Source organism: Mytilinidion resinicola (assembly GCF_010093595.1).
Source record: "Mytilinidion resinicola strain CBS 304.34 unplaced genomic scaffold BDZ99scaffold_34, whole genome shotgun sequence".
In the NCBI taxonomy this organism is placed as follows: Eukaryota; Fungi; Ascomycota; class Dothideomycetes; order Mytilinidiales; family Mytilinidiaceae; genus Mytilinidion; species Mytilinidion resinicola.
This window is the reverse complement of record NW_022985470.1, coordinates 181,793-202,243: the sequence shown is the minus strand read 5'-3', so window position 1 is coordinate 202,243 and position 20,451 is coordinate 181,793. Positions and strand designations below refer to the sequence as shown.

Genomic DNA, 20,451 nt, shown 5'->3' with positions numbered 1-20,451 from the left:
CGGTTTGATGGAGATACATCAGTAAAGCTTTGCTGGATATTTAGAGCGGTGAGAAAAGCTCGTTTTGTTGGGTAGAAGTTTAGACGAAGATTATGCATGCGATGCCATGCTGAGGGATGTGCGATCTGAGGTTAACCAGCGTTGTATAATTCTTTACATGCCAGGTCTAGCTTTAATCTACTGAAACTGAAGGAAATCCGACGAAGCCCGTTCTTTGAGCTTCTAGCCATCGAGCCTGGGACAAAGTGGAAAAGTGTGCGCTCTTCTATCACATGCCATGTCTGCGAACCCAACCCACAGGACCATTCGTCTGGACACGCATGTACATAACTCATCCCGTGCTCACCAAATATCCTGAACCCATCATATCCCAAACACCACTTCGTACGCTGGAACGCGGAGAACAAGAGTGTTTAATCGACCGCCCTCTTGCTCTTACCGAAGACCTGCGCACCGTCCACGAGCCTCCTCTCCGTGTTTCGTCGGCCGTTGACGAAATCGGGATAGTTGAGAGTGAGCTCAACAGTGCCGTTGACAATGGCATCAGCGGCCTCAACGCCAAGCATGAAGCTGTGGTCCTGGTTGCCGACTTCGTATCGCCAGCTGCCGAAACGACCGCGAGAATAGATGTCCTTGTCCTGCAGCTTGGGTAGAAGCTTAGTGAGGACACCTTCACGCTCGAGAGACGGCGTGGGGTAGCCGTGGTCGAAACGGCGGTGGTATGTGGATACAATCTCGTCCGTTGGCTTCAGCATTTCGGTGTTGATGAGGCCTTGGATGCAGTCGCGGAGCATGTTCTTGTTGTCGGTAGGCTTCAAGCTGCTCTCAGACACCTCCAGCATGATGGACCAGTACGGCCCCTCCTTTGGTGCAGAGGAGCTGGGCTTGTCACCTGCCGCAGTGTAAAGAGTGGGGAGCTTCTTGTCCGCCTGCGGCTGGTTGTATGGAGAGTAGTTGGAGAAGATGGTAGCGCGATAGAATGGGCAGTTGTCCTCAGGGAAGTAGAGCCAGCACTTGTCGCCAATACGCTCTGGTCGCTCACCACGGATGCCGACGCCGATTACGTGGGTCGAGGAATAGAAAAGGCCCTTGCTGAGGTCGACCAACTCCTTGTCACCCATGAACTCGACTAAGCTGTCTACGGCCATAGTAGTGACAAGCTTTTCGTATTTGACGACAGTGCCATCCTTGAGGGAAACCTTCTTGGCATCTGCATCGACCTTCGTCACCGCGCCATGCTCTCCAAAGCGAATGTTGGCCTTAGGGAGCGTGTTGGCAACGGCAATCCAGATACCACCAGTGCCATCGCGGGCAGGGAATTTGAAGGTCGCGTTCGGTCCCCAGCCGCCGGCAGTCTTTCCTAGAATGACGTTCTTGGTGACATTCTTGACATCAGGAGCTGCGACACGCTCGCCTAGCCATGCGCATTGCATCTGACGACTCCAATTAGCTCCTCGTTTCCTGGTATGCATTTGAGCCTCGTACCTTTTCCGTGGGAACAGCCCAGACTTTGTAGTTGTATGGCCTCATGAAGCGATCCGCAAGACCGGGACCCATCATTCGGACAATCCACTCGTCAAAGTTCTTAGGCTTCGTGTTAGAGACACGGGCCTCCAATGCCGCATCGATCATGCCGTCGATACATGCCACCTGGTCCTCCTTGGGCAGCATGGAGACGTTGTTTTGGAAGGGGTAGGGGACCCATAGGTTCTTGAAGCGGACGTAGGAGATGCGCTGATGGGTGTACCAGTCCTCCTCCTTGGGGAGAGCCTCCTCGATGCAGTCGTCGAAGTATTTGTAGTGGGAGAAGATAACGTGGCCGCCGACATCGTAGAGCTGGCGTCTGTTAGCAGCGGCCGCGATGTGAATTTGGTGATGGACCAATTGAGCAGAGGAGAACCTACGAAGCCTTCGGGAGTCACGTCGGTCGAGGCCAGACCTCCAGGCGTCTCGTTGGAGTCGACAATCAGCCACGAGGGGCCATCCTAGAATACAGCTTAGCGGCAGACATGACATGGGGAGTCGGGGAGCCTACGATCTGGTTCAATCGCTTCGCAGCTCCAAGACCAGTGGGGCCAGCTCCGATGACGAGCACGTCGACGCTGCTGTGGTATGGTTAGCACCAGGATCGAGGGGTGGACTCGAGGGCGGTGTGCGGACATTTCTTCCTTAGCCATCTTGCCTTGGAAAAGTTCCTGGAAACTGGGAACCTTCTTCAAAGTGCGTTGGGCGAGACTTAACATGGACGACTGTCCTGCAGCGAGAGTAGTGAGGGTGGAGGTGGTGGGGGCTGTTGTCGTGGCGACTGGCAATTATCTATTCGAACTCGAACAAGCCAGGACGGCTGTGGAGGTCCAGGGAGGGTGGTCCGCGCTTCGTCTCGGTGCTGGGATGCGGCCCCTAAACTTCGAGCAGCCTTCACAGCGCACAGCGTCGAGGGAGAAGAATCGAGAATCGAGGCACAGCTGTCCGGTTTCGTGGTGTTGCTCAGGGGGATCGGTCACGGCGACTGCTGGTATTGCATCGCCTTCCTCATATCGCTGCTGATTGGCGTGATGCCCCCCACTGCAGAGCCGCCCATCTGTTGATCCACGGCGAACTGCCTCAACCTGCGAGGTGTTCCTGTGTGCGTCCGCCTGTGCCTCGCTATCTGCAACAGTCTGGGCGGGGCGCGCCGTTTGCTGTACGCGTGTGGCACCGCCTTCCGCGTCGCTGCTGGAGAGGACAGATTGAAGCCAGCTTCAACCTTGGAGCGCGAGGCGTGGGCAGCTGCGCCCTCTTTAATATGTACATACATAGGCTGGCGTGGCTGGCGTGGCTGGCCAGCCAAAACAGTGAATCTTCCACGCAAGCTGCTCCACCGCGCAGCCGATCTCTGTTTCAGCTGCCGGGCAATTGTCCATCCTCATATCGCCGTGACAATCGTGCTCTTCTGCGCGTTGCATCCTATTTCCCAGCACGCGCGCCCTGCGTCGTTCTTACTGGCTGTTGCGCTTCTAGCCGCTACGCAACCCTTTTGTCCTCGTAGGACGACAACGTTCTCCTAATTATCCGCCACTCCACCACCTCCCTCGTCCACTTCAAGCAAGTTGGCAGCCGTACACCCACAGGCCTCGTCTTCCCGCAACTTGTGGTCCCGTGTCGCAGTCGAAGCCCGCTTTTCCCGTGACGCACCCGGTCGTGCGCCGCCCCCTGGTTCTTGCGACCTGTCCGGTACAAAGCCAGCGCTCTTGGCTTTGCATCTCCCTTGGCTTCACGACTCCATTCATTCCAACTACACGTCTCTCGTTTCTCCCCGACCACCGCCGTCATGTCTAGCGATGAGAAGGTCCGCTCGTCTATGGACGCTGCGCGAGACCCCGCTGCGCCTGTCCTCCCGACTGTCAATCCCGACATTGAGAAGCCTCAGCCCGAGGTGGCCTCGTTGCATCCCGCGGTCTACATTGCGTGAGTAAGGTCTGCGACCTGTTGCGAGACAGGTTGGGCTTATCGAAGCGATCGCTGACGAAATTGCGCAGTTCCTGGATCACTCTTAGCTCCAGTGTCATTGTCTTCAACAAATGGATACTAGACTCGGCTGGCTTTCGTAAGTTGCAAGCACCTCCGACGCTCATGATCATTCAACGCTAACAATTCTATTACAGATTTCCGTAAGTTGGCGCACCTCAATCCTCTCACGGCCTCTTTCTGACCCCCGCAGCCATTTTCCTCACAACATGGCATCTTGTGTTCGCCACGGTCATGACCCAGATTCTCGCGCGCTTCACGACCATTCTGGACTCGAGGAAGAAGGTCCCGATGACTGGACGGGTATACCTGAGGGCTATCGTTCCCATTGGGATCTTCTTCAGCTTGAGCTTGATCTGCGGCAACCAGGCATATCTCTATCTCAGTGTTGCATTCATTCAGATGCTCAAGGTACACCCTCTACGAATGCTCATGCTGGGCCAAAACTGACGCAGAATATAGGCCACCATGCCAGTTGTTCTTCTTCTCGCTACCTGGGGTCTCGGAGTCGCTCCGCCCAACATGAAAACTCTTGGCAACGTCTCTTTCATCGTGGTCGGTGTCATCATCGCCTCGCTCGGCGAGATCAAATTCGACATGACCGGATTCCTCTACCAGTGCGGTGGCATTGTCTTCGAGGCCATTCGGTTGGTTATGGTTCAGCGCATCCTGAGCTCCGCTGAGTTCAAGATGGACCCGCTCGTTTCCCTATATTACTATGCTCCTGCTTGCGCAATCATGAACGGCTTTGTCTGCCTCATCATGGAGGCTCCACGCCTGACCATGGCCGACATCCAAATGGTCGGAGGCTTCGTCCTGTTCGCTAACGCGCTCGTCGCTTTCCTGCTTAACGTCTCAGTTGTCTTCTTGGTAAATATCTGCGAAGCTGTTAATTTACGAACGTCGCTAACGCTATCAACAGATTGGCAAAACCTCGTCCCTCGTCCTCACCCTTTCCGGCGTGCTCAAGGATATCCTGCTCGTTTTTGCCTCCATGTTCCTCTTCGGCGACCCAGTGTCTCTTCTCCAGGCTTTCGGCTACGGCATTGCTCTCTGCGGTCTCATCTACTACAAGCTCGGCGCTGAGATGCTGAAGGAGTACATTGGCCAAGGCGGTATGATGTGGGCCGACTTCGGCGCTCGCAAGCCCGTCGCCCGAAAGCTCGTCGTTTTCGGCGTCGTCCTCTCCGGCATGTTTCTCGTTCTGGCCGGCCTTGCTCCAACGTTCGCCCCCGAGTCCGACCAATTGTTGAAGTCGAAGATTGGAGGCTTGCTTGGCGAGAAGGGTGCTTGAGCGCTGCGCGTGACTGCGTTGTCGCAGCTTGGCTTGTTTTGTGCGTTTAACTATGGCAAGTGGGAAAGAGGAAAAGCTTTCTCTGCTTGAATGTTTCTTTGTTCGGCTCACTACCAAACGTCTTCCTGTTCGATTTCTATACATTGGGAAGGGGTATCTTTGCAGACGGGGGACTCTGAATCATATGTTTGTGGGTATAGAGGGATCTGCTGGCTCGGGGAGTCTACGTGTAAGCAGCACATGCTGAGCTTGTTTCTGTGGCATGCATTTCGTGAGCGTTTGTATTCTAGATTTTGCTTCAACGAACATGCGGAGGACAAATGATGAAGAAAGGATGAACTGGAGACGCTACTTTTCTGCGTGGTCGTGACGATTGGTATACACAGCAGTATTGGATAGCTTAATAGTAATTGACATCGAATATACCCTGCGCGTACTCTACAATTCGTTTCAGTCTTTTGGTGGGGTCTCACTTCTGATGCTCGTCACGTGCAACTACGCCAAGAGTTTGCTAAGCGACACACATTCTGAAAATCGAACTTCACCCGCCGCCGACTACGAAGCCGACGCAGACTCGCCTTTCCACCCATACTAACGATTCAACCACAGGGTATGTTGCTCTATCCTTTACGACACCGTCAAAAGTCCTACCTCTAATGATAGCATTGCTAACAAGAACGCGCATCTAGGTCGCAAAGATGGGTATGTCTCCTCCAAATGCAGAATCCGGTCGCATCGAAGGATATCATGAATTAGAGGGCTAACGGCGTGTTTCCAACTGCAGGTATCGATCTCGATGTAAGTGCTCCAAGCCAGAAAGGCCCACAGATGCTTGTTCAATGCTAATTCGATGAATTGTAGAAGCACCACGTCGTATGTACACATTCTTCTCTCGCGGGATAGGTTCATTCCTTCTAAACATTCCCAGCGGTCGAGCCACCGGAAAGCGCCAAAGAGCGACAATCCGTATCTCCAGATCTTGACAAAGCTGTACAAGTGTTAGTGGTCTTGGATAATTCTTACTGCAGGATTGGTGCTGATATTGAATTTATAGTCTTGGCTCGCCGAACGGACTCGAGGTATGGCATCGCACGCATGGTATAACAGGAGTGAGATATTGAGACAAGATATAGGTTCAATGCCACCGTCCTCCGCCGTCTTTGTAGTAAGTCGACGTTCCCCCAATTTCGATGGACACACTCTAAATTCAGTTCTAGTGAGCAAGACGAACCGACCACCCGTCTCGATCTCGAAGATCGTCGAGAATGCCGCCGGAAAGCACACTGGCAAGGCCCAGGCTGGCAAGACTGTCGTAGTCATTGGCACCGTTACCGATGACAACAGTACGGAACCTTGTATTAGACAACGCACACAACCCAGCACTGACAGAGAACAGGACTCCTCGAGGTGCCCAAGCTCTCCGTCGCCGCGCTCCGCGTCACCGCGACTGCCAAGGCCCGCATCCTGGCCGCTGGCGGAGAGGTCCTGACCATCGACGAGCTGGCGCAGCGCTCCCCTAAGGGCGAGAACACCCTTCTCCTCCGCGGTCCCAAGAACGCCCGCGAGTCGTTCAAGCACTTCGGCATGGGCCCCCACAAGCACAAGAAGCCGTACGTTGAGAGCAAGGGCCGGAAGTTCGAGCGCGCCCGTGGCCGCAGACGGTCCCGTGGTTTCAAGGTCTAGAGGAGATTGGAAATGGAAAAGCGTCCTCTGGGTCTTCGGACAGTTGCTGTTGTCAGCGGTGGGCATGGAAGCTGGTAGTATGGTGGTAGCTGGCATTGTAGATGCGGATGCTGGCAGCGAGCACGGGCTCTGGTCATTGAAGGCGGACTTCCCTTGTCGGCGTCGATTCTACTACGGGTTCAAAAATTGAAAATCTTTGTCTGCCAACCACGCCAGAGTCTCAGAAGTAGATCATGATAATGAAGGCTTCTTGTCATTCAGGATATCCAATGCTCTTATGAATGATAATATGAGAATTGCTCCTCGTGCATTCCACTTGTTGCACTATTTCGTATAGCATGTAAACATGTTTTTTCATCCTCTGCGCGCTGGACTCGGTCCAATCAAAGGGAGCTTAATATGCCTCATCACCACCTCCGCTAAGTTATCCCTCGCGCCCAAACGCCTACACCGAAGCTATATGTCCCTAGCCCGCCACCTCGGCTCCACCGATTCCCTCTCTCGCTCTCATCTAAGCCCTCAGCACACTCCGGTCCCCTTCCCTCAGCCCTCCAGCCTCAATCGTCCCACGAGGTGATAGGTTCGCAAAGTTCAGCTTTTCGGAAAATATACTACCCTCACCTCTTACAACCCCTGCCTCAGCCTCTCCGCCAGCTTCGCCTTGCCAAAGTCCCACGCGTTCATGAGGCCGCGCTCCGAGAGGTCGATGCCTTGCATGCTGGTCATGTCTTGCGCGGGCGGTCGGCTGACGCGGGAGGCGATTACGACTGGGTCGATTTCGAGGATTATGCCGTCGTCTGGGTGGAGTTAGTATGGGAGGCGTGCGAAATTTGCGGTTCAGGGTGGGAAGGGATTGGGCGCATACCGACTAGTTCGTCAACGGCGAGGGACTGGGGATATGTTAGTGTGACGGTTTATAGCAAGAGGGATATAGGGAGGGAGCCGGAGATAAAGTGCTTACCACGAGGTCGTAGTTCTCGATCACGGTACGCTTGTCGACGGAGTTCCTGGGAAATCATAAGAGGACGTGGGATTGGGCTGGGGGCGGTAATCGTACTTGAGGAGGATGTTGAGAGAGTCGCGGAGTGCGAGGATGACGTGGTAGAGCAGAATCTCGTTCTCTTCAGCACCACCCACGACGTAGAGCATCAGATCGCCCTTTGGTGTCGTCAGAGTCCCTATATTCTTCCATGTGGTGCGCCGGTTTGGGGACTAACCTCCGTCTTGAAGACGCATATCCTGTTGTCGTATAGGATAATATCTGATGTCTGCTTCGCGGTCTTTTCTAGTAGGCCCTTCTCGAATGCCTTCTGGTCTTTCACCGTCTTGTATGCGATTTGGCCGGGGTAGGTGCTTGGGTTGCCGGTGGGAGGGTGGGGTGCTTTGTGCGGTCAATGTCTGGGCAGCATATGTGGAGGTGGAGGATGTATACCGTCGTAGTACTTCGTGAGAACTCGAGAGGAATCATCGGTGGCTCTGTAGGGTGGGTTAGCTTGAGAGGAGGTTTGCAAGAGTGAAGGTTTACGGACAGTATTAGAATGGCATTGACCGAGAACAGGGAAAGATTCGGCGCCATGTTGGATTCGAGAATTAAGCAATGTCGAGTCGAGTGTTTAGTACGTGAATAAAAGGGCTTTGACGCTTATGGGTAATGGTTGAGGGTATTGAGTAGTGGAGTTATGATTGATGCTGTCCTTTCGGTGATGTCTATCTAGCGTGCGCCGCAAGCTTGGCTAAACTCAAAAAAAGTGAGCCGCAACTTCAACACCGCGTCTTGACCTCCTTGCCGACATCGAACACGAAGAAAGGAGATCGTGTCGTACTCAGTCAGCGCAATGCCTCCGAGACTGTCCTTGTCGTCATGTATCTGCCCATCAGCTCCTTTTCTACTCCCCGTCACCGCCCGCATAGCTCTCCGTGGATCACAACGACATCTTCAGCCATGGGTTATGTCTTCAACCTACGCAAGGACTGTCACAACGCCAGCCAAAGAGGGATATTCCAAGTCGGAATCGAAACAGGATAGATCCAAACCCAAGACGAAACACATTCCTTCACGGTTCTTGAATCAGCAAAAGGGAGATAACGTCGCAAGACGACCTCTCGGTCTTCCTGAGGTTAGTCTTACAAACGCTACCTTGAATATACCAACTAACTTTCTAATAGCCTGTGCGGCTTTTCCGTGAACAAATATACGCTCGTGACCTTGACAAGGCAATGGAGATGCTGCCAGGTTTGGCGGCAAACAATCTCATGACGCCACACAACACGCTCTTGATCACCGCGCTTCTTCACAATACAGCTCGTACACTACACAGGGACCTATTGAGGAAGAATATCGAAAAATACCTCTCATATGTCAGAATTTTAGTCCACCATATTCAAAATCGATCAATCCCTCCTCATCACGCGGCCCTCGTCCACCTCATCTCATTCTTCAAGGTCGCGGGCCATTGGCAGGAAGGAATCGACTTATGGACTTGGTGTCGTGCACAAGACGAGACATACGTGGATGCGTCTGTGTATGGAGCTGCCATAGAGATGCTGGCATACCACGGCACCATGTCATTAGAGGAGCTCGAAGAGCTGTATCAGGAAGGACTAACTCGCTTCCCTTCCACTTTTGCGGAGTATCATATGTCGCCAGAAGCTGTCGTACTAGATCGTACACAACTTACCACAATTGCAGGTCTCCCCATGACCCTACTTCAAGGGATTCTGACCGCGCGACTTGTACATGGCGACTGGAAAAACGCCTATCTAGCGCTCGACGTTGCTTTCCGATTGTACCCTACACAAGTGCCACCTCGAATCTTTGAGATCTTCTTCTATGAGAGGCCGCTCTCGGAAGCCTTCACGGTAACGTTAATGGCCGCTCGTTCCGGAGTGATCCTCAGGCCCGGCCATCTTAGCGCTCTCCAAACGAGGCTTAATGGTGCGAACTGGTACAATACAGCAGAAGAACAAATTTTGACAATACAGAGCTCGGTCGTTGCAATGCAAGCTTCCCTTGGAGGTGGGGGGTCTTTGCACAATATGCACCTCTCGAATCTTATCAAAGGCTTTGAGGTTCTACTTCCAAGCCGTTTCAAAAATGCCGACGACGCACAGGATGCCGAAGTGAGAGACTGTGTTATTTCTACTGTTCAGAAGATTGTTGCAAATTTCAACGACGCTGGCGTAGCCATGAGCCGTGTCGTTCTCTGTACGCTCATAGGTCTCTATGGGAAAGCAAGAGCATCAGAAGCGATTGGATCGATGATTGCAGAGATGACTGCTCGTGAAATTGAGCACGACGAAATTTCATGTCGAGTCCTTGTTTCCGCGTTCGGCGACGCAGGAGATGCTAAGAGCGTGGAATCATGTTGGGAAATGCTCGTTGCGTTCGCTGAATCAAAGGGTAAGCAAGTCTCTGAAGCGGACTGGAGGACGCTTGCAAGAGCTATCAAGTTTGCGAAGAACACTACCTTCCTCGAGAAGCAGTACGAGCATCTTAGCCATACGCTTACTACCGATATCAAAGAAGCGATTACACGGGAATTAGAAAAGGAGCGAACACTACCAGAGAAAAAAGGAATGCCCATGGATGCGGCCGCAATGGCCCCTGGGATGGAATCGATCTACAATCGCGTAAGCCAACTTCTCGCGCTCTTCAAGTCTGGTAGTCTACTAGACTTCAAGCTTTCGCCAACTCCTTTGTTCATCGACCCAGCTCGTCCGGCTCTTGGGTCCGTCGAAGATCTTCGTGCTATTTACGACGAACTCACGACCGACCCCCGTCAACCCCCACCAGGAGATTCCACGGTGTCTAAGCCGCTCAGCCCGACCGGGTTTCCTCTAGACGAGCTCCGCTTCCAAAACTGGGTTACGATTCTCGAAGCGATGTCAGATGCCGAGGCATATGAGACTGAGAAGGCAAAACTGATCGATGAGGCTATTGATTCAGGCAATCCATTACCAGAAAAACTTCACGCACCTCTGTACCGCAAGTCTTCAATAACTGAGACTGATGTGATGTTTACTTCAAGAGAGGAGCTGCGCCGTCATATATTACGCCTCCGAGGTATACATAGGACGCAGATCGCCTAGTATTCTTCCGTACTAATGTCTCGCCGTCGTTTTTGGTGTCAGCATACCACTGTCAGGATAGCACCTTTTACCAATTTGTAAACATAAATGTATCATATTACCTGCCATATACCCACTGAATTGATTATTTTTTCGCTACGTTCTCTATCATTGTCTTTGGTCTTGCGCATTCGAACCGGAACCGACCGAACCAAGGGCTTCGGGCTACATCCTTAGCCTTCTCCTTTTTACTCGTCAAAGCAAGGCTCTGCAGTCACATGTCAAACATTGCATCCCATATTTGCAGATTGCAGAAATGTACGGTCTCGTTGAGAGGCCAAGTTTACCAGATCATTCCATATCAACCGGAAATATGCGCGACATGCCCTTTCGGCGTAGAAGCTAATGATTGTCTCTGGTCTCTGATCCACAACACGGAGCTTACTATGTACCGTTGGGGCGAGTTCACCGTTTCAGCCCCATCGGTACTATGATTTCTAGGAGTATGCTTATAATAAACAAGTTCACGCAGCTCCTTCCTTCAGGAGGAGGCAAAGCTCCCCTTAGGTACAAACATCCGTAGAGGCTAACACCGGGATCTTCCAAAATTAGAGTGAAGACGGTCCCGCAGTCTCTTCAGGAGGCAAAGCTCCCGTCTCAACCGAAACTGCAGTGGAGCGGCGTGGCATGAATGAATATCTCGAAACAATTCAACTCAACTCATCCATCTGCAAACAGTGCCACTTTCGTGGTGGAAGTTGACGAATTCGCGCGATGCGTTACACAATCCCACCATAGTGCTTTTTCTTCCTACTCGCCGTTTCAGACACAGCCGCGACTAGAGAAAAGAGCAAACACTGCGGCAAGCCGCGTGAATCCAAAGGCAATGAGGCGGTGGACCAGATGCCAGGTCATCGGTTTTCGCGTAAAGTGTAGGCAGGAGACGTGTCACTATTTTCTGAGGGCCAAGATTTCGGATTTTCCTGCACGCAGGCGATCGACCGGGTTGCGGCATGATTTCTGCATTGAAAGTCGGTGGAGCGACGACGCAGGTACATGTGGCCTTTCCTGCCAGGGCAGAGAGATCATGGCCGCCTCCTTTACCTTTGTTGTCCGTTATCTATTGTCATCCGGAGTAAAGCATTAATAGCAGGAAGGCTATAATCTCACATGCTACTGCTGTATTATATTACCCCACGTCATCCGGTGGGTTTTCAGACTTAGTGATCCTGGCAGGCCGCGACACAACACATCCACGAGATGTCAGCTCGCCATTGTGTGGGTTTCAAGCGCGCCGTACCGCAGCTACAGGGCTATTCACCCATTACCCTTGAACCACGGTCCAGCGCAATCCCGTCCGGTGGCCGGATCGGGCCTCGGTGCGTCTTTCCGAGTTTCACGATCACCGGTTGCTTTGGGCTGTGCGTGTTTCCAACACAGCAACTCGCCTTGCTCATGACAACTCACACTGTCAATTTCGGCTTGCGCGTAGGCGACCAACCTCTTACAAATGGCGAGGCGCAAACACAGCGTATCCTTGTGTTGGTATTGCTGGATGACGAGGTTGTGACAGTCGCATGCGATTCTGAAATGCTTTTAGCGGGCCTGAGCGCCGTGCTGCGTCTATGGCTTCGACATGAGCCAACCCCAGGCTGAATGTAAGGAGGATCGGGGAATATGCAGGCAGCGTTGGCATTCCCGGACCCGCGATTCGATAGGAAGCGTCTTGCCCAGCATATTCGTCACCTTTGCAAGCCAGCATCGACGGACCCGGTCCGCAGGCGGCTCACGCCAGCGAGAAGAAACGTGGTCTCCCTTGAATTGCCGGTGCGCTCTCACAGGCTCGACGAAAGGGGCCCGGATGTATCGGAGGAGAAACATGCTTCGTCTATATTTGCCTCTCGGCATGGAGCGTGCTGCCGCCGGTCTTCCTGACTGAATCGCTGCTGGCCAAAAACAGCGCGGCCGTCAGCCATTTCTAGTGCGGGTTACGAGTCGCACCGGGGACCTGCGACCTTCCAGAAGAGCGGCAGAGTGCGCGGGATGCTAGGGTCGACGTTCCGAGGACGGCGTGTTGCCAGTTTGAGACAGCGGACAGATTCAGGGCTGTCTTAGGCAAGGGAGGGCGCTGGTGGGCTCCGGGGAAGCACCACGGGGGGCCGCTGTCCACACCGCTGGGCCGATGAGCGGCGTGGCTTCGCGTGGGGAAATGCACGCTGGGCGGCCTGGACTCTGGGGATGTCAGGCCTGAGCAGCTGTGCGACTCTGGCGTCTGCTGCAACCCCCGAGGATGCCCTGGACGGCCGGAGCCCACGACTGCTGGCAGCTGCCTGGACGTCATCTCACAGTGCGGCCGCGGTGTGCCTGCTGTCCAAAGGAAGGCTTCATGTTTGCTTTCCCGCCGCCGCGACCCGCCGCGCTGCGCCGTCGTTATCGGCCTCGCGAGGTTGAGATGTGATGCGAGATGCAGCGTGGGAGGCATACGACGGAGCCACACCGCGCCAGCCTGCCAGCTTCCCCAACTTGTGCCGCTCTTCCAGGCGCGGTAGGCGGTCTTCTCTTTGTGCTTAACGGGGCAGGCTTTCCGGAGCGGCGGCCGAGTGCAGCGCGGGACGAGGGCGTGGGGTGGCTTCAGCGCTGCCATTTATCCCATGCTGATTAGCCTCAAACCTCCCGGGAAAGCATCCTGTGGTTACGCTACACATGCAAAGCAGCCTGCCTTGCGCTGTCCCAGCTTCCGACAGGCCCCTCCGCACAGTTTTTGTGCTTTTTGGCTCTTGCTCGAATTCCATCCCTGTGCGAGTCATTCCAGCGGTGAAGGACCGTCGCGCAATATAAAGTCAGAGTGCATGGCCCACTCCCCCGGACTATTTTCTCCCACGCCCGTTTGACCTGACCCCCATATTCTCCGGACTCTGCCTCATACTACTTCTCTCTCAGCCCCAGCCGTGCCTCCCTGGCCCTTAAGTTCTGCCATATTGCCGTGTGCGACGTGAAACTGCACCTAGCCCTCAGCCTTCCATCTTTTTTTACTGGGGAATCAGAAGCAAAAGCGAAAGTCCGATCCAAGCCTCGCCTCGCTCCCGTAATATCACCTGCAACGCCTCGCATTACTATTCGCAACACCTCAAAGTAAGCCTCGCCCTTCCCGGTTGATGCCAGCGCACACCATATGCGTGTCGTACTTGGGATATATTCTGACTCACGCCCTGCTTCCAGCCAGCGCTGTTCATCTCTCGACCAAACCAATATTGACAACACTTCCGTTGCATTAGCAAATCAGAGCCAAGACTACCACCTCATCTACTCATCATTACTCTACACCATCCTCCCGAGGCTCCCGCATACAAATCCTTGATCTCTAAAGTTCCTCCCCATACGTTTGAGCTCCTCCTCTATTCCACAATTCGAAAGAAATTCAACCTACGAATTTTTCTACCTCTACACGTCGAAGGATATACAAATTATAGTACCTTCACACTACCACGCTTCACAAAGTCTCCTACAACCTCCACCAACTCAGACATCACTACAGCCATGCGTCCCGCTACCAACCCCCGCCAGCGTCTCTCGCTCTACACCAACAGCACTCTCGGCCACGACGTCTCCGCCGCCTTCAAAGCCTCTTCAACACGGTCCGCCACCATCGAAGAGACACCCGCGCCGCCACCATCTCCGGTCGACTTCAGCTTCGGCAGTACGCCTGCTGAGCGAGCCACCACCCGACGGGCGCAAGGCTCAGAAGCAGTAGCCTCCTCATAGGCCCTTCGCCTCCTTCCCTAATCTCTTTACACGCTTGTGCTTTATGTTGTTCTTTTAGATGGGTAGGAAGCGATGAACGGGCGGAGTTTTCAGGATTTGTCCCTCCGGAATTGTTGGCCTTCTCTTCTTCGACAGCCCACCACTCTTCTTCCTCCGCTTGTATCAAATCCCATTCTGCGCGTTGACCGCCACTACCCTCGCCATTCAATGCATTTCAGCGCGCATAGGGATAGGACCGGCTTGGATGGGACGGGACGGGATTACTTGTTTTGATTCTTGGATTGATTGATTGGCATAGTTATACAGCAGGCGACAGCGGGCGTTTCATCTTACTCTCTTGATATTTCTTAGCTTACTTTGGTTACACCATTCTCACTTTGCACTTTCATATATCTCGGACTTTTTTCAGATTTTGGGATAGGGACAGGGTCGTCATTTCGGGGAGAAAGGAGCGGCAGGACTACTGGTAGAGCTTGGATCCGACTCACACTCACCTCAGCTCTTCGGTATAACTAAGAGATAGTATTTGGTAATTAGCACTCGACCCTTTCTCCGCCGCTGGACGGTGATGGGGAGATATGCCATTGGCTTCGAAATGGAAACATCATTCACACTCACTCACACTCGCTGCTCTGTTCACGTGCTTGAAATGCTGCCTTCTATTCGCACCTTCGCCTCATCTCTATGCCATTAGCCTAGCACATGTCACACGTGACTAACCCCAATTCACTCACCGGTAATCCACCCTCCCCTGCCATCCCAGTTCCCTCAACCTTCTAGAGCGGTGAGCCTCCCCAGCCTGGGCCTCTCGGTCCATCTTATCCTACCTCACATCACCTCTCACACCACCATACCTTGCCGTCCTACCCGTCTTCCGCGCAGGACCCTGCAGGAGCAAAATTCCCGTGCCGGACCTCGGCCCACGAGATCTCCCGTAGGGCCAGCTGAAATCTCAGCCCTGGCACCGCCCGGCCTCGAAGACCGCCAGCCACACCCGCGGCAGCTACCGGTGCGCATGAGTGGGGTTCTGTGGCCGTAGTGGTGGGTTTTGAGGATGCAGGAGGTGCGGGTCACGTGATATGAAAAAGGAAAAATGGGTGCGGTGGGATTTCGATCAGACCATTCCATTCTCCGCTCAAGCTACTATGGCTAGGGCACACTCCATCTACATGAAGATCGGCACGAATGGCTCATCCCCACTACCCCCCCCTCATCGCTAGTCTCCGGCCACCTATCGACCTTCCGCAGCCTCTCCCGTGCCTCCGCCAGCTTCTCCGTCACCACCGCTAGCTCCGCCTCCCTCATCTTCAGCCTATTGAAGACTTTGCCGAGGCTTTCCTTCGTGCGCTGGAGGTCGACGTCGACGATGCGCACGTAGCGCAATACATCCGAGATGCTGCCTGATATTGAACGTTAGTATTCTACATTGCTGTTTCAACTTTTTGATATGCTACGCAGTCTCTCAAAGCTATGAGACATGGCTCAATGACATCATCGAAACGTGCTGGCATAGGGAGCACCAGAAAAGGGATGGAAGGTAGACTAACGTTCGCGCGGCAGGACGTCCTCCACGTCGCCGTCGTAGGCCTTGTCGGCGCGAGCGGCTATATCAGGCGTTAGCGTATTACATTACCAGGTAGCGAATAATCTCATAGTGTGACTGCCCTCAAGAGTGTGAAATGGGTATCAACATCTCGAAGAGCAAGTCACAATATGGGCTATCGAGGATAGGTGGAAGGAAAACTAACCTTTCTTCTTAGCTTTCTCGGCAGCCCTCTTTGCGGCGGCCGCAGCTACATATCAGGCATTAGTACACTGCATATTCTACGCTCAAAGCATCTAGCCTTGTGTGGTTCTTCAAAAGTTCAAGATAGCCCTCAAGATCTCAAAGAACGCATCACAAAATAGAGCGCTCGGAACAGCCGTTGTAGAAGGGACTAACCAAAGGCACGCCGGGGGGACACCACCCTCTCCTTCTCCTCCTTCTTCGCCTTGGCGGCGGGCGCGGCGCGGCGTGGTGGGGGCGCGGCGGAGACCTTTGGGTGGCGGCGGTGCCGCTTCGCCTTCTCGCCCCTAGGCGGATCACTGGTGTGTGGTTTCTGTATACAATTAGCGTACATTCGGGCATTGTGTAGTTGCGAAAGCGTTCGAAGAAAGGGGATATGCGTATCCAGCCTTGAAGCCTTGAAACAGACACCTCATCGTGTCATGTCGCAGCAAGACGTAGCTCGGGGACGAAGAGGGCCTGCTGCCGGAGAAGGACAAGCCGGAAGGGGTAGAGATCTTCAAGTATGAGGAGATTAATAGCTTACGTTGGCGCGAGTCATTGTGGCGCAGAGGGCGAAGAGGCTCGTCTTTCGCGGTTCTAAAGAAGAAGAGATGGAGAAGGCTCGCATGCGTCGAGATATCTACGCTCGCTACTGTGGTGCGGCGAAGTTTACCCGAGAACCCTTGTTTCATGAAGAAGTTGGGATGAAAGGAGATGGGACGGAAAGAGGGAAATAGCCGAGACGTAACGACTCGGGGGGAAGGGCCTAAAGGCTCATACGTATATACAGTAGTTACAAGGAGATAGATATGAGAAGAGATAGGGATCGTGTCACTTGTTACCTACACGTCGTGGTGCTGTTGGGTTATGTCTGATATCTCATGCGTAGATCTCGGGCGTTGATACCCACAGTTCTTCAATCCTCGACGTTCTCCATACCAAATCTGCGCAGAATTACCCATAAACAAAACATCGTAGACTTTCATGCTTATAGCCTACTTTTGTGTATTTTACCCCTCTGCAGGATAGCTTTGCAGGGATCTTTGCTCCTTTGGTCAGGAAAGTGGGTGGGCATCTTGTGTCGAGATTTAGCCAATGTAGACAATCGATCAGGATTTCTGTACAACTCAATACCCAAGGAATTGATGACTTTGGACAAGGAACGAGCTAGGTCAGCGATTGTAGCTAAGTATAAGAACGTGCGGCTGCATCTAGCTTCTTAGGTGAATAAGGATTACCCAGGTACAACTACTTAGTAGTTACTGTATTGGATCAAAGCCGCAGGATCCTGCCTTCCATTTACTAGCCATCTTAATGCCTCACAAGCGCTTTCAACGGTGATGCAACGTATGCTTAGCTGCGCTGGATAGAATGGAACGTGCCACTAGTCGACGAAGAATAGGTGTGCATATCAAGCTAGCGTGCCTTGATTCCTACTACATTATGCTATGATCTGTAGATGTTAGCATGAAATTCGTCTGACTATCAGCTATTACGCTCGCAGGTGTGCTCTGCGGATGATAGCTTGGTGGAGGAGGTTGAGTTGGGAGGCGGGCGTCGTGCGTCTTCTTTGCCGAACCTTGCCCCTGCAGCGTATGCCCGCCATTCCGCTCCAAGGTTGGCTCGAAAGTCTCTTCTATCTCCACTCCCACAGCGGAAAGCCCTGAACGTTGCCCGTCCTCCATCTTTCCAGAATCAGTACCATGCCTGCTGCGAAGAGGGATATCTCTTTCCATGTAAGGGTCTTTCAATGATTGTCGGCGTCACGCCCGTAGGGATTGTGCTATTCTACTTCATAAAATATTTCTGCGAAAGATGATCAGGCGGCTTCTTTTTATCACTCTAGATCGATTTGCTGGCTAACAAGTCCTCATAAGATCTGCTCATTACGATGCCGCTAAGAGTGGCATTGAATTCATCTGAGATGGGTCAGTATGTAGAACAGCCTGCTCCCTACGTACGGTTCCGCATGCAGATGAAGCTGCCATGAAATTGGCCGTGGTGCAGCTGTGCTAAGGCAAATGGGTCTATATTCCTGTCAGTCTCTCTAAGAAGAGGTAAAGGGAATAATGAGGGAGAAACGGAAAGCGACTACGAGCGTACAGCGAGCGAGCGAATGCGGGTTACGGAAGAGGAAAATAAGCAAAAGTTACGGACCTCCTTCTCCTGCATCCTCATACAAAGAGTAGCAAGCTGGAGCAAGAAAGATTGACAGCTCCTCAAACAGTTTCTTTCAGGCCTAGTATAGTTGCTGTTCGGTGCCTTCTCTTGCATAAAGAAAAGTCACTCAAACCGTAGTCGTGATGGCGGATTCACGAATGCAACCCCCTAAGAAAATCAGAGATTTCCTTTCCCGATTCAAGTCTCCAATCATAGACTGAACACATGGAACTCACGCGGCATCACATGCCCGGGACATTGCCGCGGAAATCCTTGCATGACCACCAGTAGAGATCGGATTCTCCGAAGGCGTATCTTTCCGCAGGCGAAACTTAAAACAGAAGCCAGTACGCGCAGATACCTATGGATCGTATACCTAGCGACTCATCGCGTGGCCTCAGAATTCGAATACCGACCTACTCAAAGCGAACATCGAACACGGTGATGGCATTTTAACCGACCTTACCGCGATGCCGCGGAGGTGAGATACCTTGGAAGTCTCAATCAGCGATTAATTTCAGCAATAATGATGTGTAACATCTGGGCGAAAGCACTTCCAGCGTGTGAGCGGCAATAGTCGGGTTCGTTCCCACGTGTTAGTAGCACGGGCCGCTAGAGTAAACATCTGCATTGACCACCGCCAACTTTTCAGTCTATATTTGCTCTTATTTCCCGAACCTCCAATTGTGACCGGGTCGAGTGGGCGAGACACGTTGATATCGTGTATCACACAGCGCTACCCCCTTCCTGAGATCAAGGACCTGGACGGTACTGACTCTCCAAAGGCTCGCGGTTCGACCCGCGAGTAAAAAGTAGTCTTTTGCTCTTCTTTTTTTTTTTTTTTTTTTTCTCTCTAATCGTCTAATCGATCTAATCGATCTAGGTATGATTCATCTAGCTTGCTCTAAACTGCGAGAAAGTATTAGGCCATAGCTTCATTCGGCGTTCTGATCGTTTTGTTGTGTATTCACAGAACATGAGTCCTTTTGGCTGCGGACATTGCTCGGAGAATGCCTGTTCGCCGAGTTACCACCTTACGATTCTTCCTTCATTGGATACAGCGCTAGGGCGTAATCCCATGAGCATCTCATCACCTTTGCATGGAATTCTACAGCGATTACTTAGAGATGAGGAGGGAACGTCACGTGCTTCACTAATATGGAGATCGGTATATTCGCACCTTACCACAGCGCATTGTCGAAGCTATTATCGGACGTACAGACCTCTAGAGGAGAACTGGAATCAACCATCGAGTGCGATTTCTCAGCGCCGTACGTGATGCTTAGGGCTCTCTTTCTTGCTGCTCAATTTGCTCAGATACTTGATCCATTCATCGCTTAGTACTAAAAGCTTCACTAAGAGAAAGGTAATTCCTCATCTGGCTAGTCGATTCACCGACGAGAAAAATGGTGTATTCGACTATGAATGCACCGGGTGTGAAATATCCAATTCCACGCGATTATCTCCTCAAGTCCAGCGTATAAATATCTGCGCTCTCTTTCTCTCGCTTAGATACTCGCTAGAACTACAACATCCACCCCACTATCAACGCCAACACCATCACACCGTGGAAACGAGCCACGTGCCAGCAGTGTCTCTTAACACACCTACACTCGTTATTGAACTAGCCAGCAGCATGGCATCTCGGCGGAAGCGCCCGGCAACGGAGGGATTGGTGACTGCACCGCGGGCGAAAAAGAGAAGCACCATGGTTAGCAAGCAAAAGCCATTCAACCTCCAAGGCCTGCCGGGAGACATCCTCGACGTGATAGCCCACGACTATCTAGACTCCCTCGACTTCTTCAACCTACGTCTTGCCTGCCGCGACCTCCACAAGAACACCTCGAAAGCATTCGGCCGCCGCTACTTCAAGCATGTAAAGTTCATGCTGTCGCCCGATAGCCTCCAAGCCCTGGAGGACATTTCGAAGAATGAGGAGCTGTCTCAATTTATTCGGCATGTTGGCATTGGAACCGAGCGGATCCACTCCAACATTCTCAGTCTGTGGGAAGTCCAATATTGCGCGGAATGGGCCCAAAGATATGGTGAAGAGTACAACAGACAGCTTCGCCGGCAAGAGCACATCGAGCAAGACGGCGCCGACGTGCAAATTCTAACCAAAGTCCTGAAATCCCTGCCGAATCTGCAGAGCGTTGGAGTCGGAGGTCCCAGAACGGCCGACAAAGGAGCTCAGCGGATATGGGATGTC

The 20,451-nt window shown here is 52.7% G+C and overlaps 10 protein-coding genes across 10 annotated transcripts; 6 read left to right on the top strand and 4 right to left on the bottom strand.

The window, feature by feature from the left end:
- Positions 1-160: 160 nt before the first annotated feature.
- On the bottom strand, positions 161-2,481 carry BDZ99DRAFT_455238 (UDP-galactopyranose mutase). The gene is made up of 5 exons (XM_033718434.1): positions 2,161-2,481; positions 2,036-2,105; positions 1,905-1,985; positions 1,486-1,836; positions 161-1,433 (listed from the first exon to the last, which is right to left on the bottom strand). The coding sequence occupies exons 1-5, from the start codon at positions 2,241-2,243 to the stop codon at positions 414-416; spliced, it is 1,605 nt and encodes a 534-aa protein (XP_033569072.1). The 5' UTR covers positions 2,244-2,481; the 3' UTR covers positions 161-413.
- Positions 2,482-2,898: 417 nt separating this feature from the next.
- On the top strand, positions 2,899-5,200 carry BDZ99DRAFT_428970 (TPT-domain-containing protein). The gene is made up of 6 exons (XM_033717206.1): positions 2,899-3,447; positions 3,519-3,586; positions 3,645-3,650; positions 3,701-3,918; positions 3,970-4,377; positions 4,430-5,200. Exons 1-6 carry the CDS (start codon positions 3,311-3,313, stop codon positions 4,799-4,801), a joined length of 1,209 nt encoding a protein of 402 aa, XP_033569071.1. The 5' UTR covers positions 2,899-3,310; the 3' UTR covers positions 4,802-5,200.
- Positions 5,201-5,499: 299 nt separating this feature from the next.
- Positions 5,500-6,740, top strand: BDZ99DRAFT_504118 (ribosomal protein L18e; the record flags this gene model as incomplete). The annotated part of the gene is made up of 8 exons (XM_033724018.1): positions 5,500-5,503; positions 5,586-5,599; positions 5,663-5,674; positions 5,730-5,799; positions 5,856-5,880; positions 5,935-5,966; positions 6,019-6,144; positions 6,198-6,740. The coding sequence occupies 8 exons, from the start codon at positions 5,500-5,502 to the stop codon at positions 6,482-6,484; spliced, it is 570 nt and encodes a 189-aa protein (XP_033569070.1). The 3' UTR covers positions 6,485-6,740.
- A 16-nt stretch (positions 6,741-6,756) lies between these two features.
- Positions 6,757-8,170, bottom strand: BDZ99DRAFT_469145 (snare-like protein). The gene is made up of 7 exons (XM_033721432.1): positions 8,014-8,170; positions 7,917-7,960; positions 7,702-7,865; positions 7,542-7,642; positions 7,446-7,491; positions 7,350-7,374; positions 6,757-7,281 (listed from the first exon to the last, which is right to left on the bottom strand). Exons 1-7 carry the CDS (start codon positions 8,058-8,060, stop codon positions 7,109-7,111), a joined length of 600 nt encoding a protein of 199 aa, XP_033569069.1. The 5' UTR covers positions 8,061-8,170; the 3' UTR covers positions 6,757-7,108.
- A 106-nt stretch (positions 8,171-8,276) lies between these two features.
- Positions 8,277-10,713, top strand: BDZ99DRAFT_504116 (uncharacterized protein). Its single transcript, XM_033724017.1, has 2 exons — positions 8,277-8,601; positions 8,651-10,713. The coding sequence occupies exons 1-2, from the start codon at positions 8,320-8,322 to the stop codon at positions 10,571-10,573; spliced, it is 2,205 nt and encodes a 734-aa protein (XP_033569068.1). The 5' UTR covers positions 8,277-8,319; the 3' UTR covers positions 10,574-10,713.
- Positions 10,714-11,145: 432 nt separating this feature from the next.
- BDZ99DRAFT_209396 (uncharacterized protein) lies at positions 11,146-11,874 on the top strand. The gene has a single exon (XM_033713324.1). The coding sequence runs from the start codon at positions 11,244-11,246 to the stop codon at positions 11,697-11,699; it is 456 nt and encodes a 151-aa protein (XP_033569067.1). The 5' UTR covers positions 11,146-11,243; the 3' UTR covers positions 11,700-11,874.
- Positions 11,875-12,530: 656 nt separating this feature from the next.
- BDZ99DRAFT_483124 (uncharacterized protein) lies at positions 12,531-13,196 on the bottom strand (the record flags this gene model as incomplete). Its single annotated transcript, XM_033722549.1, has 1 exon — positions 12,531-13,196. One exon carries the CDS (start codon positions 13,194-13,196, stop codon positions 12,531-12,533), a length of 666 nt encoding a protein of 221 aa, XP_033569066.1.
- Positions 13,197-14,089: 893 nt separating this feature from the next.
- Positions 14,090-14,314, top strand: BDZ99DRAFT_402051 (uncharacterized protein; the record flags this gene model as incomplete). The annotated part of the gene is made up of 1 exon (XM_033716270.1): positions 14,090-14,314. The coding sequence occupies one exon, from the start codon at positions 14,090-14,092 to the stop codon at positions 14,312-14,314; it is 225 nt and encodes a 74-aa protein (XP_033569065.1).
- A 1,424-nt stretch (positions 14,315-15,738) lies between these two features.
- Positions 15,739-16,824, bottom strand: BDZ99DRAFT_469143 (uncharacterized protein). The gene is made up of 4 exons (XM_033721431.1): positions 16,627-16,824; positions 16,257-16,413; positions 16,063-16,107; positions 15,739-15,918 (listed from the first exon to the last, which is right to left on the bottom strand). The coding sequence occupies exons 1-4, from the start codon at positions 16,639-16,641 to the stop codon at positions 15,857-15,859; spliced, it is 279 nt and encodes a 92-aa protein (XP_033569064.1). The 5' UTR covers positions 16,642-16,824; the 3' UTR covers positions 15,739-15,856.
- Positions 16,825-19,950: 3,126 nt separating this feature from the next.
- On the top strand, positions 19,951-20,397 carry BDZ99DRAFT_402245 (uncharacterized protein; the record flags this gene model as incomplete). Its single annotated transcript, XM_033716275.1, has 1 exon — positions 19,951-20,397. A coding segment is annotated over one exon (447 nt), but the record flags the coding sequence as incomplete, so codon positions are not given.
- Positions 20,398-20,451: the final 54 nt, after the last annotated feature.